We start from the raw sequence: 16,933 nt of genomic DNA, 5'->3' as shown, positions 1-16,933 counted from the left end.
TAGCATTTTGTTACTGAACAGTTAATGTGTTTGATATACTGTTTTCATTAAGTTGGGCTACATAAAACGTTACGATAATCTACATGAAACTTTATGCATAAGCAAGATTTTATTTCTCACAAACTAAATAAGCCATTTTAAACATTATGGTTCATTTTTTAAATTGTGAAAGCGTCTTGGGTGTTATGTTGGATGTTGCCACAGAAATTGACGCAGCTGCAACTGCACATAATAACCATCTACCTTGGTGAAACATTAACAATGTAGGAAAAGATAGATTGCTATTTACTATAAAGAAGACATATTAACTTGCAGACATGCACAATTAAAAGACACTTATACAAAGCTTTTGGTCACAGCCTTCATCAGCAAAGGAGAAACACACACCATTCATACACACAACCAAGCTCACCTCACACAGTGTATGTATGACTTTTGGGTAGGGAGGACACAGCACGTTATCTCAGATGGAGAACCACTGTCAGACATAGAACTAACTTCGGGTGTATGCCAGGGAACTGTGTTGGGACTCTTGCTGTTAATGTTCTATGCTAATGGCTCTGCAGGCAATACTAATAGTAGCATCAGACTTTTTCCGGATGAAGTTGTCTATAATGAAGTACTATCTGAAAGAAACTGCATAAATATTGAGTCACATTTCGACAAGATTTCAAAGTGGTGCACAGATTGGCAACTTGCTTTAAATGTTCAAAAATTTAAACATGTGCTCTTCACACAATGAAAAAACATAGTATCCTATGACTATGACATTAATGTAGATTAAAACTGAAGAAACTGCAAAAAGGTGGGAATTTAAGGAGATGGGACTTGGATAAACTGAAAGAACCAGAGGTTGTACAGTGTTTCAGGGAGAGCATAAGGGAAGAATTGACAGGAATGCAGGAAAGAAATACAATAGAAGAAGAATGGGTAGCTTTGAGGCATGAAATAGTGAAGGCAGCAGAGGATCAAATAGGTAAAAAGACGAGGGCTAGTAGAAACCCTTGGGTAACAGAAGAAATATTGAATTTAATTGATGAAAGGAGAAATTATAAAAATGCAGTAAATGAATCAGGAAAAAAGGAATACAAATGTCTCAAAAATGAGATCGACAGGAAGTGCAAAATGGCTAAGCAGGGATGGCTAGAGGACAAATGTAAGGATGTAGAGGCTTATCTAACTAGGGGTAAGATAGATACTGCCTACAGGAAAATTAAAGAGACCTTTGGAGAAAAGAGAACCACTTGCATGAATATCAAGAGCTCAGATGGAAAACCAGTTCTAAGCAAAGAGGGGAAAGCAGAAAGGTGGAAGGAGTATATAGAGAGTCTATACAAGGGGGATGTACTTGAGGACAATATTATGGAAATGGAAGAGGATGTAGATGAAGATGAAATGGGAGATACGATACTGCATGAAGAGTTTGACAGAGCACTGAAAGACATAAGCCGAAACAAGGCCCCCGGAGTAGACAACATTTCATTAGAACTCTACCATTTGGTGAGGAAGATGTCTGAGACAGGCGAAATACCCTCATACTTCAAGAAGAATATAATAATTCCAATCCCAAAGAAAGCAGGTGTTGACAGATGTGAAAATTACCGAACTATCAGTTTAATAAGTCACAGCTGCAAAATACTAACACAAATTCTTTACAGACGAATGGAAAAAATTTGGGGAAGATCAGTTTGGAGTCCGTAGAAACGTTGGAACACGTGATGCAATACTGACTCTACGACTTATCTTAGAAGAAAGATTAAGGAAAGGCAAACCTATGTTTCTAGCATTTGTAGACTTAGAGAAAGCTTTTGACAATGTTGACTGGAATGCTCTCTTTCAAATTCTAAAGGTGGCAGGGATAAAATACAGGGAGCGAAAGGCTATTTACAGTTTGTACAGAAACCAGATGGCAGTTATAAGAGTCGAGGGGTATGAAAGGGAAGCAGTGGTTGGGAAGGGGATGACACAGGGTTGTAGCCTATTCCCGATGCTATTCAATCTGTATATTAAGCAAGCAATAAAGAAAACAAAAGAAAAGTTTGGAGTAGGTATTAAAATCCATGGAGAAGAAATAAAAACTTTGAGGTTCGCCAATGACATTGTAATTCTGTCAGAGACAGCAAAGGACTTGGAAGAGCAGTTGAACGGAATGGACAGTATCTTGAAAGGAGGATATAAGATGAACATCCACAAAAGCAAAACGAGGATAATGGAATGTAGTTAACTTGGGTGATGCTGAGGGAATTAGATTAGGAAATGAGACACTTAAAGTAGTAAAGGAGTTTTGCTATTTGGGGAGCAAAATAACTGATGATGGTCGAAGTAGAGAGGATATAAAATGTAGACTGGCAATGGCAAGGAAAGCGTTTCTGAAGAAGAAAAATTTGTTAACATTGAGTATAGATTTAAATGTCAGGAGTCGTTTCTGAAAGTATTTGTATGGAGTGTAGCCATGTATGGAAGTGAAACGTGGACAATAAATAGTTTAGACAAGAGGAGAATAGAAGCTTTCGAAATGTGGTGCTACAGAAGACTGCTGAAGTTTAGATGGGTAGATCACATAACTAACGAGGAGGTATTGAATAGAATTGGGGAGAAGAGGAGTTTGTGGCACAACTTGACTAGAAGAAGGGATCGGTTGGTAGGACATGTTCTGAGACATCGAGGGATCACCAATTTAGTATTTGAGGGAAGCGTGGAGGGCAAAAATCGTAGAGGGAGACCAAGAGATGAATACACTAAGCAGATTCAGAAGGATGTAGGCTGCAGTAGGTACTGGGAATGAAGAAGCTTGCACAGGATAGAGTAGCATGGAGAGCTGCATCAAACCAGTCTCAGGACTGAAGACCAAAACAACAACAACATAACATCAATGAGTCACTGCTGGATTTGGTCAACACATACAAATACCTGGGTGTAACACTCTGTAGGGATATGAAATGGAACAATCACATAGGTACAGTCGTGGGTAAAGTAGGTGGTAGGCTTAGGTTTATTGGTAGAATACTGGTGAAGTGCAACCAAGCCACGAAGGAGATTGCTTACAAATCACTCCTGCAACCCATCCTAGAATATTGCTCAAGTGTCTTGGACCCCTAACAAATAAGACTAACAGGGGATATTGAATGTATACAGAGAGGGCAGCCTGAATGGTCACAGGCTTGTTTTATCTGTGGGAGGGTGTCACAGAAATACTGAAGGAACTGAATTGGAAGACTCTTGAAGACAGACTAAATTATCCTGAGAAAGTCTATTAACAAAATTTCAAGAATCAGCTTTAAATGGTGGCTGTAGGAATATACTATAATCCCCCACGTGTTGCTCAAAAGGGATTGTGAGAATAAGATTAGAATAATTACTGCATGCAAAGAAGCATTCAAACAATCATTCTTCCTGCACTCCATGTGTGCCTGGAACGTGAAGAAACCCTAATAACTGGTAAAAAAAGGGACGTACCCTCTGCCATACAACTCAAGGTGGTTTGGAGAGTATAGGTGTACATGGAGGTTGTTGAGTGACTATAACCATTTTTTAAAATGATTTTCACACTAAAAGTCGAAATCTCTATGATACAAGCAGATTTTGCTAATAAAAAATAATTGTAAACTTCCTGTTTCAGCCACACTAGAAGCTTAGTTCTGAAAAATACAGTTTATCAAAAACACTCCAGGCTATTTTCATCCTGTTGTTATTTTCTTTAGCTGTTCCTTGTAGTCTCAAACTGTCCAAAACATAAAAATTCAGGAAAGCAGTACAATGTCTTTAGCAGACCAATGGTTGTTTAAGTTTCTTCCATTAACATTTATTTCTTCTTCTTTTTCCTAGTTTACACTCACGTGTAAATCATCTATACATCTCCTAATCTGTAATGTGGTGACTGATAGTTTACAGGCGGATATTTGTCCAGAGAACTTTCATAATGCGAAAAGCATGAAGAGGAACAAAGACACATTGTACCTTAGACTGAATGGATTCGAAGTATCAACATGCTGTGGAACATACTAGCAGGACAACAATAATGTAAAAGTAAATTGAGTATTGAATAACTGAGAATATATCACTTTTACATATCCAAGTGAATAAGCATTTTCACTGCCCCCAGTCATATGGAGAAATAGTTAATTCTGTATAAGGTCACTGCTGTAATACGTACAGAGGCTACTACACAGGAAGATGCAAATGACACTGTTTCTACAAATAATTAACAATAGTACTAATTTTGTGACAACACTGGTCAGTAATACCACAGGCACATCATATGGCACAAAGAATTGACAATATGTGGTTTGCACTAGTGAGCAAGAAAGGGAGATTTAAAAATCACAATTTTTTAAGATTTATGTTTGTTATTCTGATCATGTTATTCATTGTGTGGGATTAAGTGAAGAAAGTCTTGCCAATAGTTTGACTAGAGGGAGTGTAATTTTTAAAGTATGATATTGAATCAAATATAAACTGGAATTTTTGTTTTACACGTCTTTTTGTAAATGGGGAATGCTGCAATCTCTGCTCATTATTTCCAGTGATTAATTGCCAAAGCTACAACTTTTTGGTACCATTTCTTTTGTCAGAATCACAATCTCAGAGCAAGAGGTACTGTCAAATGCTGAACAACGCATTATAATCAAGTTTCTTACAACAGAGGACATAAAACCGTCCATAACTTTGAAAAGACTTGCGGCACAGTTTGGGGACAACATCCTGAGAAAGATTCAAGCATACGCATGGCACATACAGTTTATACGAGGATGAGAAACAGTTAAGACAGCAGTTTGAGGACCAGGACGACGGAGGAGAATATTCACATTCTTAGCCATCTAACTGAAGATGATTGCTGAATAACAGCTGCTGAAATTGCTACTGAGGTTGGTATTTGCTAAGGTAGGTAGTGCTCAGGTGATTACTTTAGACTTTGGAAAGTGTCCACAATGTGGGTGTCTCGACTTCGCACGACAGAGCAGAAATTTCATCATGTAGAAGTGTGCAAATGGCTTCCAGGCTCGAGGTAACATTTTTTGCACTGGATTGTGAACTGCAATGAAAAATGGGTGCTCCATGATACCTCACAACACAAAAAAAGAAGCATGGAATGGCACAAAAAGGATGAATCTGCACTGGTCAAAGCCAAATAGCACCTTTCTGTGGGGATGGTTCTTATAACAGTCTTTTTTTTTAAAGTAGTTCTTATCATCTACTTTCTCCGTGAAGGTCGTATTATGAACACCGCATACGGCTGCAAATTTTTGGACAAAACAAAATTTGCATATCATAATAAAAGTCATGCATTTCCAATATGGGATGTGATCACACTTCATGACAATGTTGTACCCCACACAGCTGCCCAAACTCAACAAAAATTCAGGAATTGTTTTGGACCACAACAGAATACATCACCCTGTGATTTTGATTTGTTTGGACCACTAAAAAAAGCATATGGAGGATACAGAATTGACAACGATTGTGCTGTCAAACCATTTGTGCACAACTTGTTACCACCACAGCCACATTTATTTTATGAAGATGCCATCAAGAAATTGCCTGGCTGCTGGGGAAAATGTGTTTCTGTTTCAGGAGACTATACAGAAAAATAAGTTCATGTGCATGAATTTTTCTGAAGCTTAAATAAAGTTATATAAAAAATTTCAGGTTTATATTTGATTTCCTCTCATAATAAGGAGTTGCAATCAAAATGTATGGTGGTTGGAGCATTACTATGACCTTCTAGTATATATATATATATATATAAAAAAAACAAAGATGAGGTGACTTACCGAACGAAAGCGCTGGCAGGTCGATAGACACACAAACATACACACAAAATTCAAGCTTTCGCAACAAACTGTTGCCTCATCAGGAAAGAGGGAAGGAGAGGGGAAGACGAAAGGAAGTGGATTTTAAGGGAGAGGGTAAGGAGTCATTCCAATCCCGGGAGCGGAAAGACTTACCTTAGGGGGAAAAAAGGACAGGTATACACTCGCATACACGCACATATCCATCCACACATACAGACACAAGCAGACATATTTAAAGACAAAGAGTTTGGGCAGAGATGTCAGTCGAGGCAGAAGTGTAGAGGCAAAGAAGTTGTTGAAAGACAGGTGAGGTATGAGTGGCGGCAACTTGAAATTAGCGGAGATTGAGGCCTGGCGGATGACGAGAAGAGAGGATATACTGAAGGGCAAGTTCCCATCTCCGGAGTTCGGATAGGTTGGTGTTGGTGGGAAGTATCCAGATAACCTGGACGGTGTAACACTGTGCCAAGATGTGCTGGCTGTGCACCCTGTGGCTAAACATGCCTTGGTGCACAGCCAGCACATCTTGGCACAGTGTTACACCGTCTGGGTTATCTGGATACTTCCCACCAACACCAACCTATCCGAACTCCGGAGATGGGAACTTGCCCTTCAGTATATCCTCTCTTCTCGTCATCCGCCGGGCCTCAATCTCCGCTAATTTCAAGTTGGCGCCACTCATACCTCACCTGTCTTTCAACAACTTCTTTGCCTCTACACTTCTGCCTCGACTGACATCTCTGCCCAAACTCTTTGTCTTTAAATATGTCTGCTTGTGTCTGTATGTGTGGATGGATATGTGCGTGTATGCGAGTGTATACCTGTCCTTTTTTCCCCCTAAGGTAAGTCTTCTTTCCCCCTAAGGTAAGTCTTTCCGCTCCCGGGATTGGAATGACTCCTTACCCTCTCCCTTAAAACCCACTTCCTTTCGTCTTCCCCTCTCCTTCCCTCTTTCCTGATGAGGCAACAGTTTGTTGCGAAAGCTTGAATTTTGTGTGTATGTTTGTGTTTGTTTGTGTGTCTATCGACCTGCCAGCGCTTTCGTTCGGTAAGTCACCTCATCTTTGTTTTTATATATAATTTTTCCCACGTGGAATGTTTCCCTCTATTATACGAGGGGCGTTCAGAAAGTAACCTCCGATCGGTCGCGAAATGGAAACGACTATGAAAATCCGATAAAGCTTTGCACAGATGTGTTGGGTAGTGTCTCTAGTATAAACCCAGTTAGCATCACGTCACTCTTCTCATTTCTGAGCTCGCAGTGAGTGCGTAAAGATGTCTAGAAAATAGTGTCTGCCGCCAAGTACGAGGGCCTGGAGAGAAATTTCGCCTGAAGCTATGCAGGTAACATTACATAACTGTCGTGCTGTTTCGTCTTCACGACAATTCTCAGCCGCATTCTGCAGGGGCAATGAAGATGCTCCTGCATCGTTTTCAAATGGAAATGTTAGATTACCCACAATACAGTCCGCAATTGTCTCCCCCTGAGTTTCATCTCTGGTCACATGAACCGCTGTCTTTGAAGACAACATTTTGACACAGAGAACGAGGTGTAGGCCAGCGTGGAGAATTGGCGGAAAGCACTGGCGGCTGCCTTCTATGATGAGGCTATTGAAAAGTTGGTACAACGCTATGACAAAAGTCTAAGTCAGAACGGCGACTACGTAGAGAAGTAGCTGAAAGGTGTAGCTAATTGTTACAAGTAAAACATTTTTGATGTTCACTGTGGTTTCAATTTGGCAATCAATCGGAGCTTATATATATATATATATATATAAAACAAAGATGATGTGACTTACCAAATGAAAGTGCTGGCAGGTCGACAGACACACAAACAAACACAAACATACACACAAAATTCAAGCTTTCGCAACAAACTGTTGTCTCATCAGGAAAGAGGGAAAGAGAGGGAAAGACGAAAGGATGTGGGTTTTAAGGGAGAGGGTATATATAGGAAAAAGCTGCATGAAAAAATAATTACAAGCTGCAAGGCACAAAAAGAAATGAGAAGAATACAAAAAGACAATAACAAACCTCATAACGTTTCTGTTCCAGAAGTTTTCTCTTTGCTTGTACAGCAGCAATTTTAGCAGTAAGGGCTTGTCTACTAACTTCTGTGATACCAGGTGATTCATAAGCCATTTGGTACGATTTCTCCTTTGCATCCAAACAGCGAAACTGGTGACAAACAATAACTGTGACTGTATTACACAAAAATGATTTTAGTACCGATAAAGGTTAATGCATTCTGCTGATGTTAAACAGTAGCAAACCTAAAACTAACATAAAAGCAACAATAGTTGTACAGCTTATTATATCTTTCCAGATATTTATTAATGACTATTCTAAGAGCACATCCAAAGTCACTATTGTGTAACTCTACAAAGTCATTTATTCTGACATTAGTCTAAGTACAAGAATGACAAACAGATTTTTAAGTAAGGGATGGACAGGGCTGTGAGCACTACTACATCTTCAATACTCTGAAACAAATCTCTTCTACTTCAAGTCCCTTGCTTTCCGTTTTACGAGCTATAAGCACTCGTTCAGTAGAAAAGATATATTTCACAGTAGCAAAGATGAATGAGAGTGAAAATATTTCCTAGACTGGTTTGCTTTGTATGATTGTCCCTGTCATATCCCGGAATATTGACCACTCCTCCTGGGACAGCCTGTATTTGCCATGTATGCCTACATAGTAGGAAGGGACTGCTTGATGTGGAAGGAGTAATGTCTGCTGAAGTGGAGGCATTTCTGTTTATTGGTTGACTTTACTGCGACTGCTGTTTGAATGTAAGCTCCAATGAAGATGATAATGTGTATTTTGGGAAGTAGTCAGAAGTAGCGGACTGTTGGTCGGGAGGGGTAAGGAATTTTATGGAGGTAGTTGTGAGTTCTTCTGAAGGGCCTAGGTTTTTTAGTATTGTCTGTAGTTCAGTCAGAAGAGATGGAATGGAGTCATCAAGATGGGTGGGAGCTGATGAGGTCCATCTGCCACATACTTCCCCCAGTCCAGTACCACAGCCGTGGAGCCATTGTCCACAGGGAGGATTATGACAGATCAGATTTCAGGTCACAGATAGCTCAGGACTCAGTTTGAGTAGCATTAGTAGTTTTGGTGTTGATTTCCAGGAAGGACTGTTACGCAATGCAAAAAGTGAAGAATTCTTGGAATGACTAAATATGATGGTTTTTTGGGAAGTGTGAGGATCGCTCTAGGACCTGGGTTGAAACTGTTGCAGACAGGGTGCAACAATCACTGTCTCTTGTGGACTGACACTGGGTTGTGGGCGAATAAGAGGAGATCTGACTGACTTTTGGAATAATACAAGTAATCTAAATGTAACATGCAACTCATACAACTAAGAAAGCCACAATTGGCAAATGGCATAGAGAGCCCCAGACAACAGGCTGTCTTTTCAGTTTCCGAATGACAATATGGAAAACAAAGTATTAGTTCCACAGCAAACACTCACTCTCTCTCTCTCTCTCTCTCTCTCTCTGAAAAGTAGCTAATTTTCTAACTGTATAACTGAAGATATGAATGATTTTGTTCAATATGCTCTGTTCACAATTTTTCATTTGATTTCTACGGCAAACATCTGAATAACAGTATACTGGAATGACTTCTACTTAACAAAATTGTAGAATGTCTGAACACTCACCTTCCTAAAGCATAGAAACACAGTAGAACAACTATGACTAACCAGTCGCGGAAACTTCATGACAGAAATCTGCCAAGGACAGTACTTTTACTTATGGCATGTATTGGTTAGAAAAATGCACCGATGATGACTGATATCAGTCGAAATCGATTTGCAACAAGATAAATACATTGTGTTTCTGTGACTGGTTGCTACATTTTTTATAATTTTATATTACACGGTTGCTGCACAGAAAGGGAGCCTTGTGGAGCCCAACACTCAATTATGACCAATGTATAAAGTTTATTTTTTGCACCCTTTTGTTACTATCCAAAATAACATGAAAAAAGATAAGAACACCACAAACCTATCCTCAGCAATTCAGATTGTAATAAACAGAATTAAATAAATTATGGAAATCTCTTTCCTTCTTCTCGCATAGCAAAAACTGTTTTGCAGGCAGTAAAAATTACACAAAAAAATGAATACACATGATCTGTATCTTTTCCAACATCTAAAATAATGTATAATCCTTCTGGCTTTCATTTCGGCAAACCCCTGTCCCATAACTACCTCCACTCCCACTACTTTTCCCCTTTCTTTTATTTTACCCCATTAATCTGAAGTCACTTTCCTCACTACAGTCTCCATTCTCCTCCCTCCCCACACACACTTTTAACTGACTTCAACACTTCACTGCGTGTCACAGTTAACTCACCTCAACTACAGCTGGGTGAACTCACCTATACCACAAACCTATCCCGTTCTTTGGCTGTCCCCTCCTCCCCAACCATCAGTCAGGCTTCCCTCCAACCCCTGCTTTCTGCTCTTATCCACTTCACATGACACAATCCCTCACTGTAGTCATACTCCACTGAACAAGGGCAATGTAGTCAGCCAGTACAATGTGTAAACTCTCATCCTGTAATTCTGAGAACTCTGATTATATGATGATACTCACCACAGTGGAGAAGCTGAGTTACATTCTATCCTGGATTCTTCATTGCTAGATTATGGGATGAGATGCTTTCTTCAGCCACAAACACACAGAAAAACTAATATGTAGCCTCACTGTACTTTGTGTAGCTGTAATTATTTACAAGAAAACTTAACCATAAGAGTTGGCCATGTTTTTCTGAAATAAAAGATGATGTGCTTTCACTTGACATATTTATCTTCAGACAATGGAAAACATGCTCTCCAAAACAAGCCACGAATGATGCAACATTCCTATTCCAATGAAATATTTCCCTTGACATGCTACTAATCAGCTACTAATCACTTCATAATGCAACTTCGAGTATTTCTGGCATGTAGTTCTTTAATTAAATGTTCACTCAACCAAATCTGCCCCAATAATCCTTGTGTGCCTGCTACTAACTTGCACTGTTGTCATGACAATACCCTGCTCACCGGTAAAAGGTGGGAGACTGTGGAAAATTATAGAAGCTAACGTTCGCAGCTAGTGCCTGCGTTAGTTTGTTGGCAAGAATTTCGTTCATGGTGTTCTTAAAAATGAGAGAGAGTGAGAGAGAGAGAGAGAGAGAGAGAGAGAGAGAGAACTTTCAACAGCAATGAAAACTTATACAAACCTCAAGATCCAGGCTTTCTGGATCCCCACTCAAGTTTTCAACTGCGTTCCTGACGTCTTTCTTTGCCAGTTCATCAAGTGAAATGGCATGGACTGAAGGCCGCAATGTTTTGCCAACACGGACCATTTTGAATCGTTCTTCCTCTGAAAGTAGTAGTAGTAGTAGTAGTAGTAGTAGTAGTAGTAAGAACTTCACTGAAGAAAATAACCTTAATAAAACCATAACTGTCCATCACATGGAGAGGAATTCAACAGGAAAATGAATATTACAACAAAATGAAATAAATTGCAAGAAATGACAAAACAAGTAACTATGACACTATAGCTAATGTTTTACTAATAAACAGTCATTAAATATCCTTTTCAATTTCAGTGATTGTCCTAGTAAGTTGTTTATAAGAAGTCTTTGGAATTAAGCAAGCTATTTAATGACATCTCAAATTCCAGAGTTGATAAATCAAGTTATTAAGATAAAAACAGAAAGGAAACAGAACTGTGTGAATAATTATAGAGGAATTTCATTATCAACAATATTGAATGGAAATTTATGCTGATCTGTTCTAAATTCTGTATTTCATCTCAAACAAAAATCAGAGAAATATAGAGCATAACTCAATCCAGACAAATCATGCTGGAGGTAAATTTTGGGCATGAATTAAAGATTCAGAAAATATGGAATGCATAGTAACTGATCAAAATAATGTACGATGAACTGGTAACAAATCACTGCTCCCATTTCTGGAAGAACAAAGTTTACACTTTGGAGCCCTTTAAATCATATAAGGGACGCTATTGATCACAAAAAGAATAGATAAGTTGATGGCAAAGTTTTCAAAGGCCATCAAGAACTCAAATTAACTTCATTATTTTCCAAACAGACTCTTGAAATGTAATTTACAACTGCCCGGGGAGGGTGGGGGTGGGGGTGGGGAGGAGAAATGAAAAGAAAAAAAATCCTCTTAAAAATAACTGTTCAGTTGTTTCAAGCAATGGTAGAAAAAAATTAGATATATGTGGGGTGTTCAAATGAAAAGGTACGAAACAACACTATGGGTATAACTGAAGTCTTTATTCAAAAGTAATCACCAGTGTTCTGAGCAAAACAATCCCACTGTTTCATGAGATGAAGAATTCCTTGCTCCCGGAATTCCTGTGGCTGTTACAGAAGCCAGTCTTCCCAGGATCCTTTACATTGTTGTCCAAGTTGAAGTGCTTCCTTTTGGGATGTTTTTTAAGCAGACCAAACACACTGAAGTCCGGACTACAGGGTAGAACTTCAAGCTGCTCCCACTTAAGCTTGGCCATTATGTTTAGTCTGATCTTGTAGACATGTGGACGCACATCACTCCCTCTGTGAGCAGCACAGGGCATTTGCTCTTGATGGATTTACTATGGAGTGTCTCATAGTACACATCACTGTTAACAGTTTTTCTGTACTCAAGGAATTCGACGATTATCAGACATCAAAAAATATGGTGAGCAGCAACTTGCCTGCTAAGGGCACAACATTGAATTTTTTAGGGGGTGGTGACAATGTATGCTACCACTGTATGCTGTCTTGACTTGTTATTGCAAAGCAGTATATGCAATTTTCAACAGGCCTGGTTGTTGTGACATTTTGTACTTTTTCATTTGAACATTCCTTATAAATATGCTTGCATCTGCAGGAAGTATACTACTTACAACTTATGATGTTACAATGACATAAAAATAATGGAATACTTAAAAGATGCTGCAAGATAAACTTAAGTTTTTCAATTTCATTCTAAAATGTAGTACATATTACTCACAATGAAAAATTACCCATTTACGTGAAAACAAAGTACAGCATAACTACAAAAGCACAGCAATTTAAATGTTCCATGAAACAGTTCAAGAACACTGTATTCATAAATATCCAGTAAAAGTATATGAAAAGAGGGAGCAGCAGACTCAATTATTTACAATTGCAGCTTTAGCACAAAAGTGTTTTAATAATCATAATTAAACCTGGTTATCTCTATGCTTCAGAAAGATAATTATAGAAAACAATGAGAAAGGAGGAGGAAAAAATTAAACTGATAATTGTGCGATGATTGTAGGCAGACAGTAAAGACTCTACACAGACAGATCACATCATTTAAAGATAGTAAAAGAAAAGAAAAATAAGGAAATGTAGCTAAAAACCAGCAGTGGATAAGTTGGGGGCACACAGTAAAAACTCGACAAATTGTAGTAGATTTCTAGTAAACTACTGTTCTAGTGTAAGCACACATATGGGCAGGCATGGATGTGCATGCACATATGCACACAAAGTGAGCGTATCACACTGTTTCTACGTGGTAGCTTGGGCACTTAGGTATGGGCAGAGAGGAATGGATCATGGCAACAGGGATGTGAGCAGATGTGCAGGGCAAAGAAGTAAGGAAGAAGAAAGTATTGATAAGCAATGGGGAAAATGAGGATTAACCACAACACACACACACACACACACACACACACACAGAGAGAGAGAGAGAGAGAGAGAGAGAGAGAGAGAGAGAGAGAGAGAGAGATGTAGTAGAAACAAGAGGATAATGTAAAAATAGGTGAACAATGGGATTAAAAATGGAAGGAGAGAAAATGGTGAAAGCAAGTGAGTGGAATAAAGGCAACTGAGGATAGGGCTATTGGAGGGAGAGGACAAAGAACGTGCTGTTGTTCTGAGAATTTGGTGGAGGTCCACAGAAATATGTTCGGCCTTCTGGTGTTTTGAAACTCTGAATGATCATTGTCATTGGGTGTCAGTGGTACCAGTAGTTATCACTTCACTTGTACATGCCTCAGGGTGTCAGTGCAAATTAGAAAATAAAGACTCATGAGAGCAGGTGCACATGCTTCTAACAGCTTGCATAATGGCTACCCATTCTGCAGCAAAAACATTACATTTATGTCATAGGGAGTGTTGTTCACTGCCACCTGTGTGTGTAAGGCATACACAGTTTGGTCAGCAACACTCACTAAACAAAACAGATATCACAGAATAACTGGAACTGTTAAGTCTTTTATCCTGAAATACAAATGTAGATGAAGCTGTGGGCAGGGGACCCTCCAAGGGGATGTTCGTGAGAGGTTTCAGAAAGGTCATGTGTGTTTCATAGACGATGGGTTGTAGATGAGCTGACACCGGACTGAGGGTGTTTTTGTGGAGATCAGATACTTTTGTCCAGGAAGAGAATATGGTGGTTTAGGTGGTCTCTGAGGCTACGTATATGAACAACATTGTTAATTAATAGCTGGATGTGCCTAATTCATCAAAGGGAAAATCTGCCTCTGTCAAGAGGCTACAGGCTTTCTATGGAGCTCACCAAAACCACACTGATTGTGAGTCTGATCCCATAGTTCGGTATCCATTCTTTTGTTAAGTCCTTAAAGTTTCAAATTTCTGACGAGATTTGAACCCAGAACCGTCTGCACATAAGTTTTATATTTTAACATCACTGTATAGATGATTTCAAAAACTAGATCCCACCCCTGGGGACCTCTCCTTGTAAGTGTAGCTCAGGTCACGCTTACTATGGACACTTTACATAAGTACAATGCTGGTGACATTATCATTACTAAGTTTAACACTAGTAGGCCTACCCCAAATTTTTTACAAATGTGAAAAATATATAAACTGAATAAAATACTACATACATACTTGGCATAGCTTGTCTGATAATTAAAAGTCGATCAACGAGCTCATCGACAGCTGCATTGGAAGGGGCACAAAGCAATATCCTGGGGCATCTGTGATTTGCCTTGCGCCAGTTTCGTCTGTAATCATTTCTTCCATATAAAATCTGCATTACTAAGTTTTTTATTACTGTTGATTTCCCTGTCCCTATTGCAAATAAACAACATATCAATCAGTTATGATACTCCTATTATGAAAGCTAAATAATAATAATAATAATAATTTATGATAAATAATATCATACATAAGGATTTCCTGGATACCTGCAACTCTTCTACTTAACATAGCACATACGTTTCAAATATTTGAAACATAATTTCACAACTACATTTTTTTTACATAACTATATATTGGATGTGAGGAAACTCTAGATACTTTAAGTATGAGACAGATTTACAACAAATAAAATTAAAAACTGTTGTGGTTACCAGAACTGCAGCATGTATGTACAACACATAAATTAAACAAGAAATAAAATACAAAGCACTGTTGGTTCATACAAAAGAAGTTATGCAAGTCTCAGAAAAAACTGACTTGCGTCAACAGCATTACAAAAGAAAGTTGCAAGTATTACACTGGACACTGTGGTCAAAGGTATTATTGGTGGTGTTACATATCACTCCTGACGCCAACCTAGTCCATCAATCATGGGTGGGATCTTTAAGCAATATAACAATTTAATAATTAAACATATGAAATTAACTGCAGGTTTTGTCATCTATTTTTCCATATAATGAGTGCACAGAGGGCTCCTGTGTGTCTTCAAAGTGGGGCTGCGATCGCAGAATCTCCATGAGATGCAGTAACTGTACGGGTTTTTGTGTATGCTCTATGAATCGTTGTTCCAGGATGGCAAGCACAGAATAAAGGAACACAACATAACAATACTGAGTGAGACCAGGGATGAAAGAGAAGAAAACATAGTGTATCCATTCATGTTAAACTTTTATGTCAGAGCTTGAGAAGTCTACTGATGTGTTGCTCTCCATATTGTCGAGTTTTGAATAGAAGAAGTTGTATTTTACAGTACAATACACTGAGTTTTTCACGGAAGAACCTCTTCATATTTATTAATAAAAGTTCCACATATCTTGACGTATTTCGGTTCCAGCTTTAAGTACAACTGCAGCATCAAGAAAGTCCGATTCACCTGCACCGTCTCGGTCACATACAACTATATATCAGGTGTAGAAAGATAATACTATGAGAAATCAAGAAAGCCAAATCTAAAAACATACCAATACATGCAGGAAACAACATATACTTAAAAAGCTTTGCCTCCAAATCCAAAAATTGTACCGAAAGCTATGACTAAGATTTTGTTCTCAGGTCACATTGACTGCAACAGAACTTGAACAATACGGTATGATTTACACAAAAGCACAGAATATACATTACGGCAAAATGTCACACAAAAACAGACCATTCTAACAGACTGTAATGAGTAAATTTCCTTTAAAGAGAGGAGTTTTCAAAAGAAGATATTCTTCAATGATGAATGCATATAGTAATCAATGCTAATTGCAAGTAGTATGAGTAGATGAATAAATTACTTTAAGGACATAAATTCTGACACGCACATTGTGTCTGATCTTTTGCAGCCAGGTCTCACTTTGTTACCACAAGCAAGAGTACATGTTTAGATTAAACATCACACTTCTAATACAAGATATAGGGAAAATACAGCGCGCGCGCGCACACACACACACACGCACACACACACACACGCGCGTGTGCAAGTGCATGCTAATCCCCCCCACTCTCCCCCCTGCCGTACATACACACTGTTGTTCTTAAAGACTGAGAACAAGTTCAGTTTTGCCAAGAAAAAATGAAGCTTTGACTCTACTGGAGCCATCATCACAATCAACAATAGTACAGTCAGTAAAAGAAGATCCCTGAAAGTTGCACTGGGTTAGGTGTAGCTCTTTCACATGGCAGCCTCAACCAATAATGTAACACACTTTTGTGTACATCTTTATGTCAACAAATCAATTGCAGCTTTATAAAAGACTACTGTTCTGTCTGTAGCCAGTTGCGATTCCAAGCTGAAAGATTATGTTGCGATTTAAAGTAAATCTCCTTTATTTCAACATTTAAAAGCATAGTGGGCGAAGAGGTAAAACAGTCTGGCAATACATAGCTAGAATCAGTACAAGGAATAATTACAAAAACTAAAGAATAAACAAACATGAGCAATAATGTGTCA

The 16,933-nt window shown here is 38.6% G+C and overlaps 1 protein-coding gene across 1 annotated transcript in view; it reads right to left on the bottom strand.

The window, feature by feature from the left end:
- The window catches only part of LOC124789746, a 257,297-nt gene that overhangs the window by 67,337 nt on the left and 173,027 nt on the right, over positions 1-16,933 (bottom strand). The window contains exons 13-15 of the mRNA XM_047257199.1: positions 14,689-14,871; positions 11,029-11,171; positions 7,827-7,970 (exon numbers count right to left, since the gene is read on the bottom strand). Of these exons, the coding sequence (XP_047113155.1) occupies positions 7,827-7,970; positions 11,029-11,171; positions 14,689-14,871 (470 nt within the window). The remainder of the gene's footprint in view (positions 1-7,826; positions 7,971-11,028; positions 11,172-14,688; positions 14,872-16,933) is intronic.

The sequence above is a fragment of the Schistocerca piceifrons genome, chromosome 3 (genome assembly GCF_021461385.2).
Source record: "Schistocerca piceifrons isolate TAMUIC-IGC-003096 chromosome 3, iqSchPice1.1, whole genome shotgun sequence".
Classification (NCBI taxonomy): Eukaryota; Metazoa; Arthropoda; class Insecta; order Orthoptera; family Acrididae; genus Schistocerca; species Schistocerca piceifrons.
The sequence above is the reverse complement of the archived record's forward strand: the minus strand, read 5'-3'. Positions and strand labels throughout refer to the sequence as shown.